This window comes from Sceloporus occidentalis, unplaced genomic scaffold, assembly GCF_023333645.1.
Source record: "Sceloporus occidentalis isolate IW3139 unplaced genomic scaffold, rSceOcc1.0.p SCAF_333, whole genome shotgun sequence".
In the NCBI taxonomy this organism is placed as follows: domain Eukaryota; kingdom Metazoa; phylum Chordata; class Lepidosauria; order Squamata; family Phrynosomatidae; genus Sceloporus; species Sceloporus occidentalis.
The window spans coordinates 109,901-136,729 of NW_028317313.1; the positions used below are offsets into that span (position 1 = coordinate 109,901).

General features: G+C 41.7%; 1 protein-coding gene across 1 annotated transcript in view; it reads right to left on the bottom strand.

The window, feature by feature from the left end:
• The window catches only part of LOC149274399 (epidermal growth factor receptor kinase substrate 8-like protein 1), a 45,152-nt gene extending 24,742 nt beyond the window's left edge, over positions 1–20,410 (bottom strand). The window contains exons 1-2 of the mRNA XM_089505538.1: positions 20,399–20,410; positions 17,872–18,304 (exon numbers count right to left, since the gene is read on the bottom strand). Of these exons, the coding sequence (XP_089361664.1) occupies positions 17,872–18,304; positions 20,399–20,410 (445 nt within the window). The remainder of the gene's footprint in view (positions 1–17,871; positions 18,305–20,398) is intronic.
• Positions 20,411–26,829: the final 6,419 nt, after the last annotated feature.

The following is a 26,829-nucleotide window of genomic DNA, read 5'->3' on the forward strand; positions in this document are numbered from 1 at the left end:
CTACTATATACTGTTAGATATTGGGGCAAAGCATTTATAATATGGCGACCCTTGACTTTCTTCTTCAGGCCATTGTAAATTGGTTTAATGTGATTAGAGTTGCATTCACGAAGTAAAGCAGCAGGTTGTCCGTTGGTTGTGTAGTGTTACGGCTTATGGCTGGGTAATTAGACTGGTGCAAGAACAGGTTATTCTCGATAATTAACTGGGCAACTAATTACTGAACGGGTAAATTTGGGCCACCCCCTAAGATCTCAGTTTACCATGACATGGCAGTGAAACTTCTGACCATTGTGACTTATGGATACATAGGGAAAGAGGGGAACTTGGAAGGTATCACCCACGTGAAGAAGACCATGAATAGATATATACCTGCAAAGTGTATCTGATGGCTGGAACACCCTAGAATTGCGGCTCTCATGCAGAAGAGACAAAAATATTCTTAAGACGAAAAAAGTATATTTGCTTTTGACAAGCAAAGGAAGAAATATGAAAGGAATGAAACGAAACAAGGTGCGGTCTGCTTACAAACACTATATCCTTTTTTACGAGGTGTGGTAGAGTTTGAAGCTGCCCAGTAGGGATAGGCAAATATGTCACGTTCAAATTAACAGGGTCGAAAAAACTAAATTTCTGTAAAAAAAAGTTCACTTTGTGACATAATATGATTTTCAAATATTTTAACCCCTTAAGGACAATGGGCGGTCCCTAAACCCATTGAAAACAATGCATCTTGAGCCCGTACATGTACGGGCGTTGTCATTAAGGGGTTAAATAACTTAATTGCAATCAAAACATAAACAGTAAAATGGTACCAAACTATGCAATAATAGTTAAGCTGTGCTTAAGAATATACAACATATATATATAATGACATATACATATAGATGTATAGGTAAAGATGTATAGGTAAAGGCACAGTTTATCCCGGACAGTCCCACTAAAGAAGAATGCATATTATAATAACCCGTGAGCACATCGATATACATTCTTCAAAAATTCCAAAGAAAAAAAAACAACACTCGAGGTAGAAGCTGAACTTTGCAGTTGCCCTTCTCCTCCGTGGTTTGACGATAGCCAATCAGCTATTGGAAAGTGTTCCTTTTGAAATTAACGGGAGTGCTGTCTGTGTATGGTGGTAAAGTGGTCAGTGGATCACGTGCAAGAAGATGTGTTTGACCACTGGGGGGGGGGGGCAAAGGGGCAAACGCATATGAGGAGATTATCCAGAATCCCTCCATGCATTTGAAAGGGGGACACCATGGAAATTTAAAGGGACCGCTCATTAGTCGGTTTAAGCACGCAGGTCTGTGCATCCAGCATCTAGCACAGCTCTCATGTGGCCTAATGAAGCAATGTGTTGGGATATGATGTCATAACCCGGACTCCTGACACTCTGCTTCATTAGTCCACCAAGACCACTACGTTTTTATTTTACCTTTAGTGTACTGTGTCTTAACTAGTCGCATACTAAAAACTTTGCATGCATGATCATTTTCAGGGAACATGGAACAGGTTAGTCTGACCACCTTACTTTATGACAATAGCTAATTGTTGAGCACTATAATGAAATGCCCTGTCACGTTGTCAGAGTAGAAATCGACCTGTTGTCTAAACAGGGAGGCTCTGGTTATATTGAGATCAGAGCGTACACTTATCCTGCCCGTTCCTGTCTACTTGTAATTTATATCACGGCTGATTTATGTGTACACAAAGTAATGGAGAACTGTCTACATATAAATGAGGCTGGAACCACATGTACCCTACACTCCATAACAGCTCACATAAAAATACATTTTGTATGATGGGATAATTGATTCTAAACTGAGTTTTAAAAAGGCTCTTCACATAGTGGCAGCAAATGAACAGGTCAAGTGCAAATGCATCCCCCATAACATTACATATATCATGGAGAAACTATGGTGGCATCTAGTCTCCAGATGGTCAACAGTCACCCTACATCCACTGTGTAGGTCATGAGCCACCATAACTGTCCATTATTCTACTAGGATCAAACTTCTTTGAGCAAATGTACACAACAGACTTTACGTGGATGTGGACAGGTACGCACACCGTATAAAATCACCTAAACCAGACGGACCAGCTAGTCCTGTATGTGACTGTCACAGGCAAGAGGCTACCATGCATCCAGCTGGGGTAGAAGGTAATTTGTATAATTCCAACATTTGGTCTAAAATCTATAACCCAGTCTCATTCATTTTCTATGAAGTGATTAATGAAATATTTTATCTAGAGTAAAAAAAAAAATCAAAACCCCCCAAAACAAACGCTCCCGCATTAAAGTGCTAACCAATTGAATTATAATTTAACATAGTCCTCTATTGTCATTGATTGCAAATCTACACATCCCAAGACCCTCTGCAAGGCAAGGATTGTTAAACCAACCATCAAACCATAGTAACTTTTAAAAAATAAAAGATCTGACACATATGTGGGGTATTATATGTATTCTAAGAGGCGACAACCTTAAATAACTGATCTGAAATATTCTTCAGACTTACCATATATAGATTTAGCGTTCGGCTTGGACACCCCATTCACTCTGAAATAAAAGAAAAATTGTTAAAAAAATACATAAAATGTATTTACTGTATGTAACCCTGTGAGACCATACAGATGCGATAATATCTATATAATATGTCTACATGCTTACAATATAAGAAGGCTTTTGTATGGGAAGACTGTATTGATACAGTAGCAGGTGAAAGTCGGAGACTGCCGGATGTTTTTGTGAAAGAAGGAATCCAGAGAGGGCTGTTTAACCAGAATCTGGGCACCTCTACCCACCCCCAGTTCCTTCAGATGCAAGTAATCAATAACCCTGCTTTTCGGCTTTAGCTCAGATTTAAGAGATAAGAGGGGCTACCAGATCAGGGTCACTGTACCTAGAACAATAAAAACGTAGGTAGGGAACAAACTTTAGTAGCCAAAACAGAAACAAGCCCATTAGCTGACGGGAGTATACATTTATCAGATCTGGTTAATGAATGTTCCAAGGCCTCCCCGATGAACAACAGGTTTCTACTATGTGAAATCTGCCAACATGGATACACGTATGTATTTTGGCATGATCCAGAGAATTGTATATAAAATAAAATGTTAAGTTATCAAAAAATGACCAAAAAGGGATTTCTGTTTTCTAGTTTGTTAATTTAAGAGCCAGATGTTGTAAACACTACTACTACTAATACTAACATTTTTGGATGCTATGCTACTAGGCCACCTGGCTGGGCTGCCCATTTGGAATGTTGCCACGATGCACAAAACCCCAGATTCCACATTTGTTTTACTCTCGGGGGTGGCCGGTTTCTTTAATTCATACGCTAACGTCCGCTAACGTTTCATTCTTCTAAGAATATAACTGCTGCTCTGGACATCGGACGTGATGAAGGGGTCCCATGAAATGGTAGAGTTGGAATAAACGTGATGTTTTGGAGGCCAGGCTAGTAACGATACAAGAAGTAACATACTGAGGAAATGTATCAAGCACCGTTATTTAATACTCACCGAGGTGATGAGCTCATTTTGCCGCCTCTTCTCTTCTCCCTAGTAATGAATAGGAAAATACGTTATTGATCTTGTAGCTATACGTTGGAACAACATTGTGATTCACTGCTGAAGTCTCCAAAAATTCTGAAACAATAATTTTTATATGTGGACATTTCAACATTCCTACCGCGGCTCCAGTGATGAATAGTGAGGTGCAAATCAAAGCTTCAAGATCAATTTAAAGTGTTTTTAATCCATGTTCCCAATCAGTGATACTCAAGGAGTGCATAGGGAAGGATTGAGTGCTTAGTCATTCATATGTGGGCTGCCCGGGGCCGGGGGACCCCACCTGGTTAGGTCCCATTTCTTCAAGCAGAGCAGACTCAATGTGATCTCATTAGATTGGAGGTTGGACCTCAGTCGGGTCAAAATAACAAACCCTTAAAGGACTCTGCTCTTGAAGTTTGGTACCTGGCACCATATGGAAGCAGGAGAGGAGCGAGCCAACCTGATATATAGTAGTGTTTGTGTATAAATGTTATCTATAAACTATACTACATTACTGCCATGGCTATGCGTCAACAGACGTGCAACACCACAATCTAAGGCAAGACCTGCATAGACTGACATAAGGAGCCATATTGAGACAGGATCAAAATATTTACAGATCCTTGAAAGCCATCACACCTTCTACAAAGATTTGGGTAGGAGTTCATAGAACTGATATCAGGTTAACCTGGAAAGGTTTGAACGAAAGTAACAAAATTAATTAAAGGAATGTTGGTCATGAATACAGGCTTTCCAAACCTGGTGTGTGTGCACTCAGTAAGAGGTACGTACAGTATAAGAGGATAAGGTTATTAGACGCAAATATACTTAAGGGTAATTGAAAGAACTTAACGAAAGGACTCTTCACATAGCAGATGGTGGAGGTGACACAAGATCACCTTTCATTTTTCAATTAGCTGTTTTCTTTAAAAAAGACTGTTTTTGCTATATGTTGCTGAGGCCTGTGGCAAAGGTGGCCATACCAGCATTGCATGATCCGTGAACAGACTGGCAATGACGTTAAGGTGATAACAAAAGTATGGCCTAGAGCTGGATATGTGCTACCGGAGCATGAAAACATAGCATGGGGTCGGGCATATCCAGCCGCTGGATGCGCGCTGCAGCAACTCATCTGCCCCCGGAGCAGCACATTGTGTGAGTGTATGGCACTTTTGGCCAAAGTTCCTACCGGGTACATAGTGTATTAATACTAAATAATTTGGACCATTAGTCTGTAAGATACAAACAATCTAAATATTTTTATTATCTTTTTTTTAAATAGGCTTTAATTAGCTCAAAACCAACAATAGAAATACCATTGTCATCCTCTCTAGGAGCATAACTTACATCTTGCTTATATTTTATAAGCATTTCTATGTGTTGACACTCTCTGAAGGCCCACTAAGTATTCCTAGAGTACCTTCATCCTTAATGAAGTATGGGGCTTCTTTCATCTGGGTCCTTTCTTCTTCAGGACAGGGTTCACAAGACATCCTTCATGGGGCCTATCTGACTCCAAAACACAACTCCTAGTGCATCCTCAGTCTTACTGATGCTGAGTGCTGCCTTCACTTCTGGAGCAGACTCACCATACAGAGCACCCTCCTGAGCATGGAGCTCCCAAAGTGGAGTAACAGAGTTGACCTCAATCTATTGTTTTAGGTGCAGTTGATAGCAATATTTATAGTTCCTCTCTAAATCCTGGTACACGGTAGGAAATCCTACACTCACCATGCACTCACACTCAGCTCCGCTCCAAGAATAAACAGTGCCTGTCATGCCAAGTCCCAACGCACACAAATTACATAAACAAACCCAAATAAAGTAAACAGAAACCATCCTTCGCATATTATTTCCCAAGGAATAACAGACTCACACCTTTTATCCCCTATAATTAATAGATATTATTGGGATGACTAAACATTTTATGAGGAGGAGCCAGGGTGTAGAACTGAATTATCAATGCACCGAACACTTAACATTCAATTCTGAAACATCATTCTTCATTAGGTCCATGGTTAAACTTAAAATAGCGAGATGACACTCAAGGTCAAACAGAATCAGTTGCATGTGACTATTAGAACTTATATTAATTGCCTTTGTGAAGTAGGACATGTACTTGATACGTGTATGTGAAATCAGAGGCGATAGACACCCCTGTGCCCTTCCATTACATGATTCTAGGCTTCCAGCAGCCTCTTTCCTGACTCTATATCAGGGGCGTCCAGAGCATCTGGGCCTCCAGATGTTGCAGGACTACATCTCCCATAATGCTCTTTCAGCTAAGGGGCTGGCTGAGGAGTATGGGAGATGTAGTCCTGCAGCAGCTGGAGGGCCGCATGTTGGACGCCCCTGCTCTATACTTTAATATAGCGCCATGAACAGAACCGAATTACCGCTATGGGCTCTGAATCTTAGACATGTGAGAAGCTTAATGAGTCTGCATTTAGCATTGAGGCAATTGAAATGATCTTGCTGGTTTCATGGAGAACCTGGAATCCATTTGTAGAGGCCAGTTTTGTAGAGCCCAGCCTGATTGGTCACAGCAGAACTTGTCAGGAAGTCCCTGACAGGAAGTTGATTAGACATGCCACAGATCTCAGGTTGTCTAGGCAGTTACGTATTGGGGTCCCTCTGCCGGGCCAGTTAAACCCAGAAATAAGAATAGCGGTGCCGAGGAGGCGCCATTACCCTGGGTTTGGCCTAGAGCAGCGCCAAAGGAAAATACTGGTTCATAGATAAAATAGTCAAAAAACATGTTAAAAATAGATGCCTAAAAAAATACAAGATAACGGTAGATTTAAGGAGAAAAATTTAACTATTTATCACTACGAGAAGATCACAGTTACCCTATAAGTGAAACTGAAGATTGATCTGAGGTCTGGGTACATTAGAATTGCAAAATGCATCATATGAATAAACATATAGGGTTATACATAACGCGTTTTATCCAATAGCTACTATACCGTGCAGTAACTGAGTCCTTAGTTCCAATTAACTTCTCTAAAAAGCCACAATTAGGAAAAGATCCAGCTTTCTCAGCCCACTCACAATAATTCAAGTGAACTCATGCCCATATTTCTGCAACTCCAAAGAACTATACTATAGTTTATGCCAACAGTGATATCATCGTCTTATTGCTTTTTTAGTTACACCTTAATATAAACGGCACATAGAGGCTACAGTAAAAAGAATAATAGAACTTAGAATAATAGTCATATAAAGATGATGAATGATCTACAAGACAAGGGGTAGCTATTGGTTACTACTGATGAACAAGGTAGACCAGCAAAGGAAGTCCCTACCAGCGGTGGGAAATAGATAATAGACAGATTTAAAAGTTCCTTCCACTATTAACTCAATCATATAGTAATAATAATTCAACATGAAAACTGTGGTGGTCCTACTAGAGCAGAGTGTTTGGGTACGATCCATAGGTTTAAACCAATTTAGAGATTATAGTTGGGCGAGTTTAACGCAACTTTAGCTATTCATGGGAAACCAGTCAGCATCTCATTTCAGGTACAGGATGGGAAAACCCAGGCATAACCTGAGGCCATGGGCTAAGAGATACAAGTGGAGCGAGGTCAGAATAAGGACATAAAAAAGAGAAGCATGCATACTGAAGAACGCTTATGAGTCAGTGTTACTCCTTGGGTAAAACCAAATATCCTAGCATGTGGTGATGATTCAGTGATATCAGCCATTCTTATAGAACCCGTATACATTTTATGTTATTTAACAACACTGATAAAGTGCTGCCCCCTACAGTTTATGGAATTTATAACAATACTCGAGTCCTTTCTGTGACCTCCAACATCTCACATGCTACAGAGTAGCACTACAAAGGTCAGCAACATTTATATATATTTCCTGGGGAAAAATGGCCGATGTGGTCACCCGTGGTCACATCTGGCCTGGCCTGGTCCACTGTTTGGCCTGGTCCACTTCAATAGGTTGCTGGTTTGTAAATCCTACAAAAGCCAATAAAGCCATGAAAAGTCCTGATGACCTGGGATGTGATTCTTAACATTTTATATCAAAAGCCATAACATTAATTTGTCTTTCAATCAGAAATGTCCTTGAATAAGATGTCATTAAACATACACTTCACAATCAGCATTTCCTTATGATTTATCACTAATCTACAGACGGCCAAACAATAAGAGCTGGCGTAGATAATGTTAATTCCGAAAGACGTGTGCCTTAAGAATGTAGCCTTTTATATTCCAGCCCAGCATTAAAGCTATTCTGGCATCAGGCAAACAACGTGACCTCATCTCTGACGCAAGGCGGGGTGGACTGATTGACAAACGCACGCATAGTTCTCTTCTGAACGGACATTCCGAAAAATGGAAACATTTTTATCGCAATGATTCTGAATAGTTAGGAAAAAATACGGTGGACTTGCAAAGTGCAAAGGTGTTTGTTGTCCGTCAAGTCCAGGACATTCCATCTCCTATTGTCTCCATTCCTGTGGTGACACACAATGGTGACTGTATGGTACCTCCTTACATTGTCCAATTTTTCACAGTTCATTCCTCATCCTATACATGGCCGTGTTTTCTGGAGGTGGTATTGATCCTCCTGGAGGTTCCCACTGCAGAATTACACCATTGTGTCGCCTTTTGGTGAGGAATGATCCCTTGTGGTCTAATAAGATGGAGAAGTAAGATCTTTTTCAAAGGGTTCTTCCTTTTCCTTTCTATGGCTTTTCTAGAACACTGATTGATGGCACCAGGGTAACATTTCATATCCTCATGCATCATTGATATAGAGGGGCAAGCCAGTGGACGTAGAGACATTTTGACAATTAGAGGCACAGAACTCTTCTTTCTTCATAAAGGCCACCAAGAAGAGAAAGGCAGAGCTCCCAGGTCTGTGATTTTTATCTCACCCACATGCCCTCCTAGTGCCATCAGTATTGTTAATCTGCTGCATTCATACACTTATACAATTCATGGATACATATAAAACATCTTTAGAGGAACCACCCTTCATCAATGAAGACTGATGAAAATTCCTAAGAAAAAACCTAAAGCATCTTCCAGTAAAGCTAACAGACTCCAAAATCTTGCGGAATCAGAGATTTCGTTTCTCTGTAACATAAAGTATTTGCTTTTTTTATACACGGGACAGAAAAGTTAGTAAAACCTAAAAATAATTTGATAACTTCTCCAGGAAAAAAGTCAAGTCAGCGATGCTTCATGCCACAATAAGTTTCATGCTCCTCTGTCCCTCAAGACATAAATCTCTGTTTGCTTTTGTAAATATCTGGGCAATTACTTCTATATGTACTTTGTGCCGCAAACTTCCCTTCACAAATGTCTCGGGGCAATTAAATAACAGTGACTCTGTGTCTCTCCCTTCAGCACAGCCCGTCCTACAGGTTTGTTTGAAAGGTTGATAAATGGCTTCCTGAATTGTAAGAGGATCAATAGTCAAGATTTTTCTGTCCAGCCCTTACATTCCAGAGTATGAGCGGTCCCATAAAAATGCTGATCATTAAACTGGGATTATTACTTGGAATCCTTGATCGGCGCCATTCCAAAGTGCCAGCCAAACACAATCAAAAGAATGTTCATTATCTTCCAATTAAATGACTTTCTTTTCCTTGTGCCTATCTCATTATTCTTTATTACATGATATGCTGACAAACAGTGTGAAATGTTTAAGGTATGTTGAGTAGCCAAGACATCCCATTCATGGCCACTCACTGTCCCAGCAGTTGCTGAAATTTTAATTGATGCTAAATAAATATGGAGGATCCGAAGGAAGTCTTTCCTAAAGCCTAACTCCAGCTGTTGGGGTATATGAATATCAGGGTTGGATTGAGATGACAGGGCCGGTGGCCGCCAGATGACATAAATGGGGCTGAAAGAGGGTTTTTATGCTTCTGTAGCATATCCAGCCGCTGGCCGCGAGCACACTATCTGCCGCTGGAGTGGCAGATCGAGTGAGTGTGTGGCTCTGTCGGCCAGTGGCTCAATGGACATATGCCAGTTATGCCAGATGGCTGGTCTGGACCTTATAAATACCCCCTTTAAGCTCTGAAACAGATAGTTATACAGAACTACATGCAAACAATGCATATACTACCATGGTCTACTCAAACATGTTTAATAGCAGCGTGGGGGGTATGTATTATTTGACTCTGTTAGAATCATGGCAACCAATCGTATGGTCCAATCAGCAGGAAAAAAGCAGTGGTGATGTTAACTGGAGACTCGCTTGGGAAAAGCTCCCCCGCGTCTGCTAACATCACTGCTTACTCTGAAGGGTTCCTAGACGATTGCATGCTGGCGTGACATTTTTTCATACCAAGTTTTGGACTAACTCAACTTGCTGTATGCCCTTAGGCAAGCTTCTGAGGGTAACCAACAAGTTTTAGGAACACCCTCCCATGTTACCTCCTCTAACTCAGACACTAACTGCTCTCTTTTAACCCCCTCCGTCTCAAACAAAAGGCACCAGTGGCATAACCAGGACAACTGCCCTTTCTGCCAGCCTACATTTTCTTAAAATCTTGGAATTAGCCTTTCTGAGTCTTCCTAGAAGACTACTAGGAGAGAACTATCAGCTGGACACCTGACGCTTGACTGGGTTCCCTCGCTGAGCCTGTGTGTCACTTACTGCTTGCAGTTTAACTCAATTCATGTAATCAGCGCCTGCATTAGTGACTAATATACATAGTAATGCTTTGCTTCTCTTTGGGTCATTCTACATGAACTAAGATAACTAGTAATTAAATCCCAGATTAATTGCAGGGAATAATATGTAGCGGCTAATTTGGGCTCAAACAATAACCACATTCCTTTTTAACTATGCCAATTCTGGAGAAGAGAAACTATAATGTGAGAATTGGAGAATGGCTGTACTTATTGACCCGTTTTTTGGGCAGTGTCCAAAAAGTTGCATCCATCTACTATTCTAATTCCAATTTCAATTTGTTTAAAAATGTGTTTTTCCAAGGAAATTGACATATGTTTCTTTGTGTGCTCATCCAGCATTATATAACCAATGTCCTGTCCTTCAGTTCTCTCCCTTCTCCTTGTAAAGGTTGTCTGGAACCAAACAATAACAATCAGCAACTTAATATGGGAGAGAAACCAACATGTGGTGGAATAATCACGCAGATCCTGAGATGACTACTCCCATGGACAAGACATACATTGCATACCTGACAACAGTCCCTCATTTCCCAAGACAGTTCCTTTTTGGGGGGGTCCTATACCAAAGTGCGTGCACAGTGCGTTATATCTCGTAGTAATATCTATAGGACTTGGGAAACATAACAGATCTGCCTTAAATGGTATAAATGTATGCCAACCAACATCCCCAAAGGGGATGTATCGCTTTCCCATATCCAGACACACACTCACTCTATTCCCCCACACCCAGCCAGACGCTCTCTCCCCTAACTTCCTTCTCTCCACACTCCTGAGATGTCCCTCCGTCTCACCGTCTGTATGTCCGGATGAGACGTGACCTCCTTGTGGAACAGGACTGTCCCAAATAAAGTGAGGTCATTCCTTGTAAACTAGAACTGGCAGCTACATGCCGTGAGTTTCCTTATTTATGCCAAAGAATAGAAAGATAGCTATATCTCCAGATCTATTGTCTCCAACTGGTATCGGTTACAATGCACACAATGCAAATCTGAAAAGCAAAAGTGTATTCCTGGTCAAATCCTTTCATTTGATGCTTGGAGGCAAACAAATCACTAGGCAAGCGATAGCATTCTTGGCTTATCTTTTTCACACTTAAGGAGAAAACAATGATTAAAGTGCTTCTGATTGCACGTTACTATCTCCTGACCTCCGTGCTAACGGCGGCACATATATGATATAGGGGACTGATCAATAGGCATGTCAATAATATGGCATCTTAATGTGGAATAAGGAAAACTAGATAATACTATTATTGTATTGCAAAAAAACAAAAAGCAACGTTATGGGTTGAGGTTGACCTAGTAGGGATTGCTCCTCTTAGCCCCTTGGACCCTGATTTTTAGGACTGTAGAGGGGCAGTTAATGCCCCGAGTTGAAAATGACCAACGTGGACTGTTCCTGGCTCAACGTGTCTCATAAGAGATCATATATTTTTTTTTTTATTGCTTTATCTACAGTAATCCAATTTCCAGAGTCTTGGCTAAAATGGCTAATATGGTCACCAAAGAAATGCCTACAAAACTATAGCTTGATATACAGTAATATCAGCAGGCGCGGACTGGCCGTCCGGCACATGGGGCAAATACCAGTTGGGCCGCTGGCCAACAGCGACACACACTAACCTGATTGGGCTCATCTACTTTCTTATTTTAACCGCGTATGATGTGAAGATTATAACAGAGGTGACAGGTTGATGGCAGTAATGGAACAATGAAAACCGAATTATAATCCAGAATGGCTTCAGATCCACATTGTTGTGCTTGATATTGTGTGTCATGGGGCTGCTTAGTCACTAAAGGAGGGACTGTGTTATTGCCACAATTAGGGCAGTTGACATCATGATATCGCTATCAGTGCACATACGTTTAAATGCCAGCTATACTAAAGGCTAAATCAGATTAACGTGTGGTTTAAAGGCAGCCCCAGTGGACACACAACATAGATCAGATATACAACAGACCTTACCGACTTATTAAAGCCATAATGAATCATTAATATGGTGAGCAGATCACTAAGCGTGATAGGAGTTGTGGTACAAAGGCAACTAACAGACTATCATTGCCCAGGTATTCATATTGGATGTCTCCTCCTCTCTCTCTATATATAAACCTTATTTAATGTTTAATTATTAACTGTTTTAGCACTTTGTTTTTCCATGATTGGTTTTGAAGTCGAGATCGCTTCTTGTAAGCGCAGAGGGGTCTCCCAGTCTCAGGACGCGATTAGTTATCCATATTTACCAACTGATTCTGGTGACCAAGTTCTAGAAGCAGCGAGTATCCCCTAACTCGGTGGGTGTATCAAAGGGTCACAATGACAACGAGATTGTTACATCATCGAGGCGCTTCTATGTCCTAAAGCAAGAACGTTCATCATTTTTAGTTGTGTTTGTACCATGGAGTGGAGTGAAGTTGACATACAAGCCGTTGAAGACCTGGCAGACCACTTGTGGAGCAGTAGTGTCCTACACTGGCCTACCATTGCCCTATCAAACATGGCGTCATTACATGGCATTTGAACGCCAGCAGATTCCGTAGCGTCAGCAAATAATAAACAGATACAATTTAGAAAGGAAAACCAGAGGTGCTTAAATACTACAGAGGCCACCTACCTAATAGTCCTACTCCATGAGGCCACCACCCAGATAATGAACGTCTGTAGGTCCCTGACCTCCCCGGCGTGGAGTGGCTCTCAGAATTTGGGGTTTAATCCCATCCCGGCTCCACTCCCTGCTATTAACCTTAACCACTGCTTCTATTCTTAGTTTTTACCTTTACTTTTTCAGTATATAAAACATGACCTCTGAAGATGTAATGAGAAGACTTGTTCTTTTGACATACTTTCCGTAAACCTAACTTTTTGATGATGGTTGATGCAGAGAAAAATAGGATTTTTTTCCCCAAACAGAGCTCAAATGACCTACCGCGCGCTCTACAATAACCCCAGGTGCCTGACACGGCTCGCTGAAATGCACCGGTGGGATAAGTCAACACAACGTAGAACTTATCACTAGAGTGAGACCCTGGTGAACAGTCTACTCGTCATCGTTTGCAGAAAAACCAACAAAACACCTGTAATCTTCATAAAAACAGTGATTGGCAGGCGTGCCCCACTGATGATCACACCTGCGGACTTTCTAAATGAGCCCACCCTCAAATATTAATCCTTTCATGGCCCGCTGTGAAGGTTCCATGTAGCGACTCGCCAAATGCGTTACCCAAATGGGTCTAATATCCGTCTTCATGGAAACCTTGACTTATCATTATTAAAAGATACCCTCAATTGGGTCACCTGTATTCAAGCAGGGATATCCGACCATAGCACACTGGTTGAAAGGGAACTAACTGGGACAATACAAACGCAAGCTTTTTAAAAGCAAAAATACAATTTATGGCCATTTTACGCATATAATCTTTTATGGGGTGGAGATTTTTTTTCCTCATTCTGTTGCATTAACTCTTGCATGACCGCATGAGTATATTAAGCTCTGGGTGTTGTCTAACAAAACAAACAAATGACAGCATTGTTTCCTATGACATCAGCACCAAAACTTACGTAACCTAATTAATATGCAGGCTATTAACGTAACCTAATTAATACGCAGGCTATTAACGTAACCTAATTAATACACAGGCTATTATCGAGCAGAGCCAAGATACTCTATTTGGCTTAAAAATAACTTATCCAGTTGTGATGAAACATATTATTCAGAATATACAAAAACCTCTATATCTGTATAGATGGAATTATTAGGAAATTATACGGTATATGCGGATTTTTGTCAATAAATTACAATTTAACCCCTTAATGACAAAATGCATTAAGGGGTTACACAGGATTATCGCACACATGAAGAAGAAACGCCGCAGGCGACGGAGCCAGCTAACATCTCTGTAGCTGAAGATAAAGTTTACTGCCGTACTTTATGTTATATCAGGCGATAAACGATGAATTCCACATTCACATTATACGTTCTCTTTTGTGTCTGGGCTACTACTGTGATAAAGCAGAGGACCATCAATACAGAGAAGAACCCTGATCTGCCTTATTCTAGATTCCATCTAGGGGCAGATCTAGTAAATGGTGATAAAGCAGAGGACCGTCAATACAGAGAAGAACCCTGATCTGCCTTATTCTAGATTCCATCTAGGGGCAGATCTAGTAAATGGTGATAAAGCAGAGGACCGTCAATACAGAGAAGAACCCTGATCTGCCTTATTCTAGATTCCATCTAGGGGCAGATCTAGTAAATGGTGATAAAGCAGAGGACCGTCAATACAGAGAAGAACCCTGATCTGCCTTATTCTAGATTCCATCTAGGGGCAGATCTAGTAAATGGTGATAAAGCAGAGGACCGTCAATACAGAGAAGAACCCTGATCTGCCTTATTCTAGATTCAATTTAACGGCAGATCTAGAAAATTTAAAGACATTTACAAGTCGTTGGCCTCGTTTTAGATTCAGGAGCCATATGCCTATCCCATGAACGTTTAAATTCCCTTAGCCTCTACCACTTCTGACGGAAGGCAGGTCCGCTTATCTACCACCACGGACCATCAGTATTCTAGAGAGATTTCACACTACAGTGCACAACGTCTCATCACAACATCACACAATATCTTCACGTCTAAAATCTAAACGGATCGTCCTTTATGCCAACAGCGCCCTGCACTTTAAAACAGACTGAATAAAGGACTTGTGCTGCTCGTTCTAGGCACCCTCTAGCTGCCCATACTAATACGCCGAAAGGCTGGCTGAGAATTATGAGAGTCACAGTTCATTGCAGATGGAATTTGAAGAGATCTACCCAAAATCATCCTACCGGATTGGAAATGGCACTCATTAACTAACATGTCCTTAGACACCGAATCCCCTGGACGAGAAGCCAAATCAGTTCGTTTAACTTTTACGATCACCTTGAAACCCACCCTTTCCTGCCCAGAGAGGACAAACTTTTGGATTGTTTTTAGAGTTTTTTTTCAAGCACTAGCAGATCTCTCGCACATAGATCAGCGGTGATATTGTATCCCATATCGCTTAATCGCGCCGGCGTCGCTTACAAACATATCCCTTGTGTGACAGCAGAAACAAAATCTACTTCATTCCAACCTGTGATCGATCAATCGCTTTCCGAAAGACGGGCTTATGCCAGGAACGAGCAGCGAAGAAGTATTGACGTGCCAACCAGACAAACGAAATGAGAAATGAAAGTCACTATTGAGAATCCCAAAGCCTTTTCTCTACTGATTGTCAATGAAACGGACGGGCAGATCTACCTTTTGTGAGGGTTTTAGAGCCCATAGGGCACGATGGCACCAGGATAATCTTACGTGCCCAAGAAAAGCTCACCTTTCAGTTACGGCAACCAGGTCCCAGATGGTTAATCCAAAATCCCCGAGCTGGCGGTAGAAATTCCTTGTGTTAAAGTCCCAGGACGGCTCCCTGCCTGCTCCTTACTCACGTCCCCAGCTAGCAGTGTGACAGGTGCAGCCACGGCCACGGTATTTCTCCCATGGGAACACACCCACATTCCACAACAAAGAGACGCAGGTGGCGTTCGGCAACAAAGTGACGTATAGAGCAGTCGGGGGATATTTTGAATATCAGATGCCTTATTTTTTTTGAAATTTTTTTTTATGAGCCGCAGGCAGTGTCGGTTTTAACAAAAGAAAGGTGGTTTGTTTGCTTTGTTGAACAGTAAAACATAGAAGCGCAGGATCTGATGGCAGATAAGAAGTGCGCTCTGCCTATTATATGAATACAGAGAACGATCAGGACTGGGCATTTCAATCACTGTACCAGGTCCTTGCCACGTATGGGAAATCCCTGCTTGAACACAGGTGACTTCATCAGAAATGTTTAAAGGTGAACCATATATAAATATATATATATATATATTTCATAATCTGTCTTTATTTCCAGCAATGTATATGACATCCAGATGAAGGCAAGAGCTGTCACCACGTTCACGTTCAGCTGTACCTGCACAGCTTGGGTCACCTGGCCAGGTGGGACAAAGAACACAGCGCCCGACTCTCGGCCTCAGTAAGACAAAGGTGCACCTCCGCTTTATAAAATTAGTAGTCATTCCTGACAAAAAGGCTTAGGAGAAAAATAATAATAATAATAAAAAAAAATAATAATAATAATAATAAAATATATATATATATATATACATGCAAACACACACACACACATATATATATATAATGGATTTGGGATTTTACCATGAAGATGAACTAAAAAATAATATGGCTAATTACAGTCTGGCCCTATTTCTTTCTTTCTTTACGTAAGCCACACCATTGTTGCCTGAGTCATATTTAACGTATGCATGACATGATATTGAAAATAAGTGCTTTTGGAAGCAATCAAACTGCATTCCACGTTGAGCAATAAATAATCAGGAAGGTACGTCCGTAAGCGGCCCTGACTGCCCTTCAGGGTGTCGACATTTCACAGTTTGCTGGATTAAAGGCTTCGCCTATTGAACGAACGCTCAACGCTCCAACCATGGAGGAAATACAATCGATAGAATTCTTCACCGAGTCTTGGCTGGGCAACGAGTCGCGGTCCAACAGATCTACACAACGACTCATTAACAGGAGGCGTTGATTGACCTCTAGCAATAAAGACGGAGGGAATCTTGACTGTGTTTGATGCACAGGTTACCTGGGCCACCGATGTTCTTCACGTTCCTCCATAAACCCACAAAAAGTCCAGACGCAGCCCATTGGACATGGAGGGCCCTGCGCGCAGGAGCTTACAATCTAGAGATCAATATTGTATTATTATTATTATTAGCATTATTATTATTATCGTTTACTTATATAGCGCCAAGAATTTACGCAGATCTTCTTACAATACATATATTCACTAGAACTACCAGGAAAAGACGAACCGATGCAGTAGGTAAAGAGGGCTCGGCTCGCAAGCTTACAATCTATATCAGTGGGGGTGGGGGAATTATTCCAGTGAAAGTCCATATGATGGCTGGAGTATTGCCGGTTGATAATAAATGACGTATTAGTTCACAGAGCACTACTTATTAGTTAAACATAGGAAACCCCACTTATTTCAGAGTCTGGGGTTTTACAATCCTTCTTGTCTATTTCCAAGGAGCTCTGAAGTCTGAGTACGCGTTTATCACATAGTTCATTTAAATACAAACGCTCTGATCTTAACTTACATGATTTCTCCAGTTGATCACAAAAGGATCGTAAAGAGAGTTTAATGGCGTCTTGACAAAGTCCAACACCCATCACAAAACCAAAAGGTCCCTTTGTTGGCCATTCAGAATATCGAAAGTTTCTATACGTAAGAAGAGTCTCAAAACAAATAAAAGCCATTTACTGCCAAATAAATTCTACTTTGATATTTAAACAGAGCTATAGCTGGAGATCATATGGATTTATCCAGAGTCGCCTATGAATTATTTCCGCTTCTCACGTTGCCTTTGGCCACGATTATTGGCAGGTTACGGACGAAAGGAGAAACTAAAGGTGCGTGACAAAGGGAGGAAGGGAACATGAAATAAATGTGTTGCTCATCCATCTAGTAAGTAAATAAGATGAAAATACTGGAGTTGTTTAACCCTATAACCCCAGAGAGGAAATGCACTTCATCTTTTAAAAGGCTTTCACGATGTTCTAAATGTCCCTTTAATACGTTCTTCCTCCATAACGCGAGGGTCTTGTACCGTGAGGGACTGAGGGTCTTGTACCATGACGGATTGAGGGTCTTGTACCGTGAGGGACTGAGGGTCTTGTACTGTGACGGATTGAGGGTCTTGTACTGTGACGGATTGAGGGTCTTGTACCGTGATGGATTGAGGGTCTTGTACTGTGACGGATTGAGGGTCTTGTACCGTGATGGATTGAGGGTCTTGTACCGTGAGGGACTGAGGGTCTTATACCGTGACGGATTGAGGGTCTTGTACTGTGACTGATTGAGGGTCTTGTACCGTGACGGATTGAGGGTCTTGTACCGTGATGGATTGAGGGTCTTGTACCGTGAGGGATTGAGGGTCTTGTACCGTGAGGGATTGAGGGTCTTGTACCGTGACGGATTGAGGGTCTTGTACCGTGAGGGTACACACAAGGGTACTGGTAGACACAAGGGATGTTGTCTATCCCAAATCCTACAGTTTTAACACATTTTTACCATCACATTCTGATTTCCCCTTTGCAACTTGATTAGTTAATGAACCCAACCTATTAGGCAGGTTGGGTTCAACAAAAAGGTAGTAGCCTTCAGGGCCAGACCGGCCAGCTGGCACACTGGGCAAATGACGGAGCCACATTGGAATGGCCGCTTGGGTGTAGCAGTGTGCGGCCGTGGGCTGGATGCACTGCCGTGTAGATCGACCGCAATTACGCCATCAGACGGCTGCTGGTCTTAAAGTGGCAGGACCCCCTTGTCATCGCAAGTCCTTGGTTGCTTTACATGGTTTCTCATCCAATCATGGAGAGCACAATGATCGTGGTGGACTTTAGTATATTTTTATTAAATGTAACGAATTAAAACAAACAGAGGTTCACACATTCAAGGTGCAGCTGCTGGCATCGGCTTCAGGTGTACTTTGCATTGAAGTCACACCTATAGTGGATCAAATAACTTGTAATTCGTCTCCTGGAAGTAGCGCCCACCAAATTTCTGGAATATCCACACTTTCTATACAACAGCCGTGACGTTTGTCTCACCATGTGGTTTATGGGCTTGTTGGTCAAACTACACTCAATAGCATGTTGTCTACATTAATGGCCTGCTTGCAGCAGAGGACAAAGATAAGTCCGCTGGTGCAAACGTTTGTTCAACTACCTATGTTTGAACTTGAGGACTTATCTTTGTCAAACAAACAATTTGTCATTTGGAGACTCCTACGGTAAGTGAAACATTATCGTACAAGTACCAGACGGGCGTTCTGGAGTGGAAAAAGAGTGGCACCACTACCCAATTGACTATATTACAGAACAGGGTGCTACTATTGACAATAGTAAAGACTCAAACTTTTATCAGTTCTTGGTCTTGCTTAAATCCAGGAGCCATATGACTATCGCACGTATGTTTAACTTCCCTCACTGTTTTAGCCTTTACCGCTTCTCCTTACTTTTGGGTGAATTGCCACATTAGTAATTTAGGGACACGTGATGTCCAGGTGCAGAACCTCACTGATCACTGTGTGACACCCCAGACCGGACAATGGATGAATGATGCTGCTAATGCTGCGGCTGGTCTACTCTATAAAGAACTGACGCTTGTGCCTGGTGCCTATAAGACATGCCCTGTCAGCATGTTCTTTTTCTTAACGGATCATAAAAGGTGGTACACTGTACCGCTCACCATCTGATGTTAGACCGGATTTTTGTCGGTAACAGATCTTTTCCAGTACAACGCTCCAACTGGGAGATATGGCTCTGGATGGAAGGTAGCCTCTCACACAGGCGAGCGCACCGGCAATCACCGGCGTCTGGCGTAATAGTCAGATGATATCCGTCAGTTGTTAACTGTATGTGGAACGTTCCGGCCGATATCGCAAACACAGACCAACTCAGTGATGGTATTCGCTGGGTGTTCGCGTGGATTCCACAGTCAATCAGCATACAGCCAAAAAGTGCAAATAGTGCCTCCCAAACTTTCACAGTTGCTGCCGGCTTGGCAGCCAGCTACTGAGGAAGGGGACTGCTCTTACAGCTACTAGACCCCGAAACGCGTTTGGCTTGTTTTTAAACACACTTTTATATTGGACACTGTTCAGATACTGGCTGCAACTGTGAAAGTTTGGGAGGCACTATTTGCACTTTTTGGCTGTATGCTGATTGACTGTGGAATCCACGCGAACACCCAGCGAATACCATCACTGAGTTGGTCTGTGTTTGCGATATCGGCCGGAACGTCCCACATACAGTTAACAACTGACGGATATCATCTGACTATTACGCCAGACGCCGGTGATTGCCGGTGCGCTCGCCTGTGTGAGAGGCTACCTTCCATCCAGAGCCATATCTCCCAGTTGGAGCTTTGTACTGGAAAAGATCTGTTACCGACAAAAATCCGGTCTAACATCAGATGGTGAGCGGTACAGTGTACCACCTTTTATGATCCAATAAGGCACCGGCCAGTGATTCTATAAAGACATAGTGCTTACTGCCTACCCCAAGGGATCCATACCATCAGCGCCATGTTTTGAAGTATTCAGTGCTGAAACACTGTTGATACAAATTTATGTTGCAGGACAATTGCCACAAAGTTTTTAGTTGGATCCAATTTTTTATAGGTTTTTCTTATATGGGACTTTATACTTATTAAGCCTGAACCGTGTACCAATATTGATTAGGAGTGTTATATTATTATATGTTTTATTATATATATTTTTTGGTTTTTCTTTTTTTTGTTTAATTAAGCAACTGAGTCTAGCCACAAGGGCCCTGTGGTGTCTTAGACTGACAGTTGTGATTTTAGTAAAACTGGTTTTTATACTGTCACATATATTTCTAGATTTTTCTTATTTCCCTAAACTGCCATTTCCAAATGTCAGCGTGGTTTACTGAGGAATGATACAATTGTTTTAGTATTTTTCAATAATATAATATATCTATTACTGAAATCTTTGTTTACTTGAGGATTACAGCATTTTGAACACTATATTTTAATGTATTCTACATAACTATAGAAACATTTATTCTCAATTGAGAATGTCACAGTTTAAATTTAAAGTTGACCACTATTAATAGTCAATTTAAGAATGAAAAGGGACACGTGTCTATAAGACACACCCTGTCAGCATGCTTTGATGATGTCATAATCACATCACTGCATTTGTGTTGTCATCAGAGAAGGCCACAGAAGGCCAGGCAGCCAGGGTGCTGCCTCAGTAGTGAAGTGGGAGTCATCCCGTGCACTACAACTGCTCAGCAGTAGAGGATTTTACTGTACGATTGCGATTCATAAACCCTATAGTGCATTAACTATAGGAGCGAGGTACGATGGAGCTTGAGGTCGAAATGGCCCATCTGAAATTTGAGAACTATAAACTTCTTCTAATGGTTTCCCATCAGGCCGACCAAATGAGGGAGCTTAAGAAGAAGTTTTCAGATGAAGTCCAGATGTTAAAGGCCGAGAACCTCAGGCTTGTGGGTGAAGCAGAGAAGAAAGAGCGCCAACACCAGGAAGAGACAAAACAGCTTAAGGAACGACACTCTAAAGAGTTGTGGGCTCTTGACGCAGTTGACAACATGTCCCTGGTGATGGAACAACAAAAGTGCAAGGACTTTGAACTTAAAATCAAATGTATGGAGTGTCTGAGTGATATTTATAAGTTGAAGATCAGAAATCTTGAGTTGAAGACTTCATGCATTGAACAGCTAAATAGTGTCATGAAAGATGAGATCAGATCAATGGAAAACAAAATGAGCCAGCTCTCCGCCGACTACAACAGGCTTAAGGAGGCGCACGACAACTTGCTTTCTGCCAAGGACTCTCTTGACATAGGTATTAAAACACCAGGAAAGCAAATGCAGCCCCAAGATGGGTTTATAATGGTGAAAGAAGAGATCATTTCCCATTACGAGACCAACACAGTGGAGGAGGCTATATTTTGGATTGATCTTAACATCAAAGTGCCGCAAAAGCAGGTAGAGTCTCAAGAAATTCTGGATCTGAAAGACTTACCAAGGAACCGAAAAAGAGAGGAGGGATCTGAAGCCATGAGGGTCATGTGGGAAGGGGGCAGATTGGTTGACCGCAACAAAATCACCGGCAACCGAGAGAGACGAACCCCACAGACTCCAAAGGCACCTGAGAGACCCCACACAAGCCTCAGGACATGGGTTTAAATCCAGAGGAGAAGACAGCCAGGGATGTGAAAGTCAAAAGACCACCTTGTGGATTCAGATTTGTCATCTTTGAGACACAATAAAAAAATGTTTTGGTTCATTCAGTAATGTTTCAGCAGTCTTAGTAAATTGTATATATTTATGTCAGCAATTATTTAACTATTTCATAGCCATCTATTGCGAGGTGTGTTGTTAAAAGATGGCAAGAAAACCCCCGACCCAAAACATTTTGCAATTCTCACACTAGTTCGCCATTCGTTTATTTTGTTATTTCTGCAAGCAGTGGGTAAAGTACAAACAGAAAAGAATTATTAAAAAGCATTGAATGATGTATAAAAAGTATATAAATATGTAATGCATAGAAAACATATGAGTGTTTTCAACCAACATTATGACATTTCAAAAATGTCAAAGGAAATCCATGATTACAACATACATGTTTGAATGTTACATGTGTGCAACCTCCACTATTTTATATTTATTTGGAACCATTTAAGTTACGTATTTGAGCCCCCCCCCCCCCCCCGGCAAAGGACACGGCAAGGTAGACCTCTGAGCAACTTGGCCTAGGGAGACCAATGGCTTCGGCTCCAGGATTAAAAAAAAGGTCTGTAAGAGTGACTCTATTGGTCAAACATCAACCAATGAAGGGAGACTGTGTGTGCGCGCATGGATGTGTAATTATGTGTGCCAAATTCAACTGTATTTAAACCCTGACCTCCTCATACACTTTTCTCAGGTATCAGCTCTTCCCTATATCTTAGCTATTTGGAAGACCCTTTTTTCATCCCAGCATGACTGCCCCAGCACACAAGGCAAGGCCCATAATGACATGTTGGGATGAGTTTGGTGTGCAAGACCTTGACCGGCTGCACAGAGCCCTGACCTCAACCCCATCGAACACCTTTGGGATGAACTGGAACGGAAATTGTTAGCCAGGCATCTCGTCCAACATCAGTGCCTGACCTCGCATATGCTCTACTGGATGAATGGGCGAAAAAAGTCCATGGAAATGTTCGTAAATCTTGTGGAAAGCCTTCCCAGAAGAGTGGAAGCTCAAAGACAGGGGGTAATTCCGTATTAATGTCCATGCTTTAAAAAATGGATGTCCTACAAGTTCATATGATGGTCAGTTATTATGAGTACCAAGCGCCAGAGTGGGAACAATAAATGTAATTCTGTATATTTGTATATTCCATGACATATAAATATATATAATTCTATATGTTGTTTCCATTCTGCCTCTTGGTACTCACAAGGTTAACACAGAAGTTCAGCCATTCATTGATCTTCTTACTGCTTGACCTCTACACCAAGTTCTATTTATAGTCTTCTTAGGTGTTTCCTGCTTTCTTAATCTGCACTCAATATAACAACAATCACACTCCTATTATCTGATGTCACAAATCGTTACGCAACTGCACAAAATGACCAGCAAAAAAAAAAAAAACAGGTGCGTGATATCATCTTTAATTATACCGAGTTACTTATGGAAATAGCTCATTTATAGCATTCCGGTTTAACTCTTCATTTACAGAGATTTTTTTTAACAAAAACTTAATAGTGCATCTCTATACACCAACCTATCCAAACCAGTAGGATATCGTGGCTAAAACTTGGACCAAAAACCAACCCAGGGTTATGAGCTGGGTTACTGGAAACCCAGAAAAGTTTTCCAATTTTTTTTTTGTATTTCTGTGAACAAAACTGTAAAGGACGTCTTTACACATCATAAATTTTTTTATAACTTGATTTTATATCTGTTCATATCTTGCTTACAAACAAAACAATTCCTCCTTTGGATTTCCACATCTAGAGATGGGGTCTGAATAAAGAAACTTGGAGTCCAACCCTGAGAGCTCTCAGCTATGTATTTAGAAGAGCTGTCCACAATTAAGAGATGGGCACGCCAGGGAACTCTTCTAGATTCGCCCAAAGTCTCAAGTCAAAGAGTCATGCACTCCTCTGCCACCTCCCCTACAACACCCTCGTCCTGGGTGTGGGGCTAGCTCTGTGCGGGTCAGTGGCACCGCCCACTTGTGTCTGCAGGACCCCCCACCGGAATATGTGGGACCGCCCACCAGTGTATGTGGGACCGCCTACCCACATCCCACAAGGGGAGAGCTCCAGGTAGCCAAAGCCTCACTATCTACCCTGCCCTCCCTTTTCTCATCATCAACCCTGCCCCCTTTTTTTCTCACTATCTATTTTTGTTACATTAACATTTTTGTTTATTCAAGCTAAGGCTGTGAGGTAATAAACACTCAAAAACAGCATGTAATGCAAAATTGGGTTCTACCAAATACTAAAATGTCATCACTGTAGTTGAAAACATTGGGAATACGATGAATCATATTCATTATAGTATCTTGAAAAATTTCTGCAGCAGAGCAAACCCCAAATGTTACCTGTTTATATTGTCTGAGGCCTAAATGTGTAGAGAATGTTGTCAGGTATCTGGATTCCGGGCTCAATTACAGCCGATGGTAACCCATATTAAGGTCCATTTAGCAGATGGATAATGTTATTTATTGTGGGAGAGATGTGTCTCTTGCTGAATGGCAACATTTGGAAGGCGCACGTCAACCCAAAGTCTTACCTTGTCAGGACATTTTGGTGTCGGAACTACCACAATTAGAGAAACCCGTGGAGTGGGACCAGTGACACATTCAATGATGACTTGTTCTACACTTTGGAGTTCTTCTTCTTCCACTTTTTGTCTTTTTGTTGAACTTGCGCAACTGGGCGAATGTTCTCATCCACATGAAGATGTACCTGAACGTCTTTACATTTTCCAAGGCCAATGAACAAAGAAGAAAAATTCATTTAGCATAAGTTGTACATCCTTGTCATGAGGATCAGCTATTGTATGAACGATCTGCACGAGACCCAGGTTCATCGCGGTATGGTAACCAAGAAGACAGCCTTCAGAGCATTGTCCTCTGACTTTTATCCTTGTAACTAATGTCAGCATCAAATTTTCCCATAGTAGGTAGTGGGATTTGTGATCCATATGGGAAGATTTTAGTAGGAACACTTTCCAGGACAGGCTTCAATCTCAATAGGTCATATGTATCACTGATGCTCCAGAGTCAACAGTAAATGCAATGTCGGTGCTGAATAAAGTGATCGTAACACTAGGAGACTGTGCACATTTACTTGTGGAGGTTTAGCTTTGTTTGCTGAGTTGAACGAAGTCTTGGTATTTGTTGATTTGCAGACAGCAGCAAAATGGTTCTCCTTCCCACATTTGCTGCATGTCTGACCTAAAGCTGGACATTTATTTATATGAGGAAAGTTCTTCCCACATCTGTAACATGTTTTATTCTTTTTTGTTTGGTTGTCGGGTGTAATTTTTTTTGTTGCATGTTATACACATGTAAATCATGTCTGATAATCCACAATCTCTATAGAACGAGCCATTTTAGGAAGGTCGGGCAGAGTGTAGTCTTGCTGTAGTGCTTTGCGTCGTATAGTAGATGATGTGCAAGATACAATTACTTGTGTGATAATTTCATCATCAACATCAGCAAAAGCACTCTTAAGCGTGTGACATATGTGTCCATGGATTCTTCTGGAAGTTGCTTAGTAATCTTAAATTTGTATCTCTCGTATCTGATGTTCATACCTGGGAATGTCTTAGCTTCGGCTACCCGGAGCCTTCCCTTTGCAGGACGCGGCCAGGACTGCCCACTGACGTCAGCGGGAGGTCCCGTTGACATCAGTGGGTGGTCCCGTTGACATCAATGGGCGGTACCGTTGACATCAGTGGGCGGTCCCATTGACAGGAGCTTTACCACTGATCTTAGCAGGAAAATGGGCAGGGAGTGGGGCATGTCAAGAACCTGCTCTCGCGACCCAGAGGATTCAGGTGTTGACCCGGAGAGTTCCCAGGTATGCTGATGTTCTGTCATGGGTTGAAATAATCTGTTAAGGCTTTGGAGCAGCCGCATAGTGCAGTAATAAAGCTCTTTTTTAGTTTATCACCTTTTATGTCCATAGCATCCAAAAAGTTGTCAAATCTAGTAAGCCGTTTCTTCCAGTTATGAGCCAGGTTGTTAACATCAGTTGGATCAAACTTTGGGAACATGTGCAGAAAAACTGCCATCTTAGCTTTGCTCACCAGTGTGCCGCAGAACTGTTTCTGTGTGCAGTAGGCCTCCAATTCTTCTCCTCGTCGCCAATTGTAATATTGTCATGAAATGCAGACACTCAGAGATGAACTTTAACAGCAACTTTCTTTATTTTTCTTAACATCACCATATTCCGTCTTCCATGCCCCAGCTCCCAGCAAGCCAAACTCTCACCTCCTGCTTCCCGTCTCCTTAAAGGGGAGAGAGGACTCTTAAAAGCCCCGTCTCCTGTGATGGAGCCCCTGAACCTCCTCTGCTCCGGATCTCCAAACTCTCCTTCGGCATGGTTTCCATAACCTCCAGCAACTTGGCTTGCATGAGATGCTTTCGACGTCTCCAGCCTCACCCATTCAGAAAGGACTCCACTGAGTAATCCAAAACTGCAGATCCCTCCAACGGGGAGCAAAGGACCATTTAAAGGGACCGCTCGGCTACCATATGCATTAAAGTGTATATGATGGCTATTAATGACTGTAGACTGTCCCTTTAACATGAAACCTGCAGATTTATGTCATCATCGGCATAAATATTTATTAAATATTAGACATTTACATAGCGATAACTATCCGAGGCCCAGATTTCCAAAGCACCATAACCTATGATTTAAAGCAGGTTCAGCTTGTTCATCCGCAAC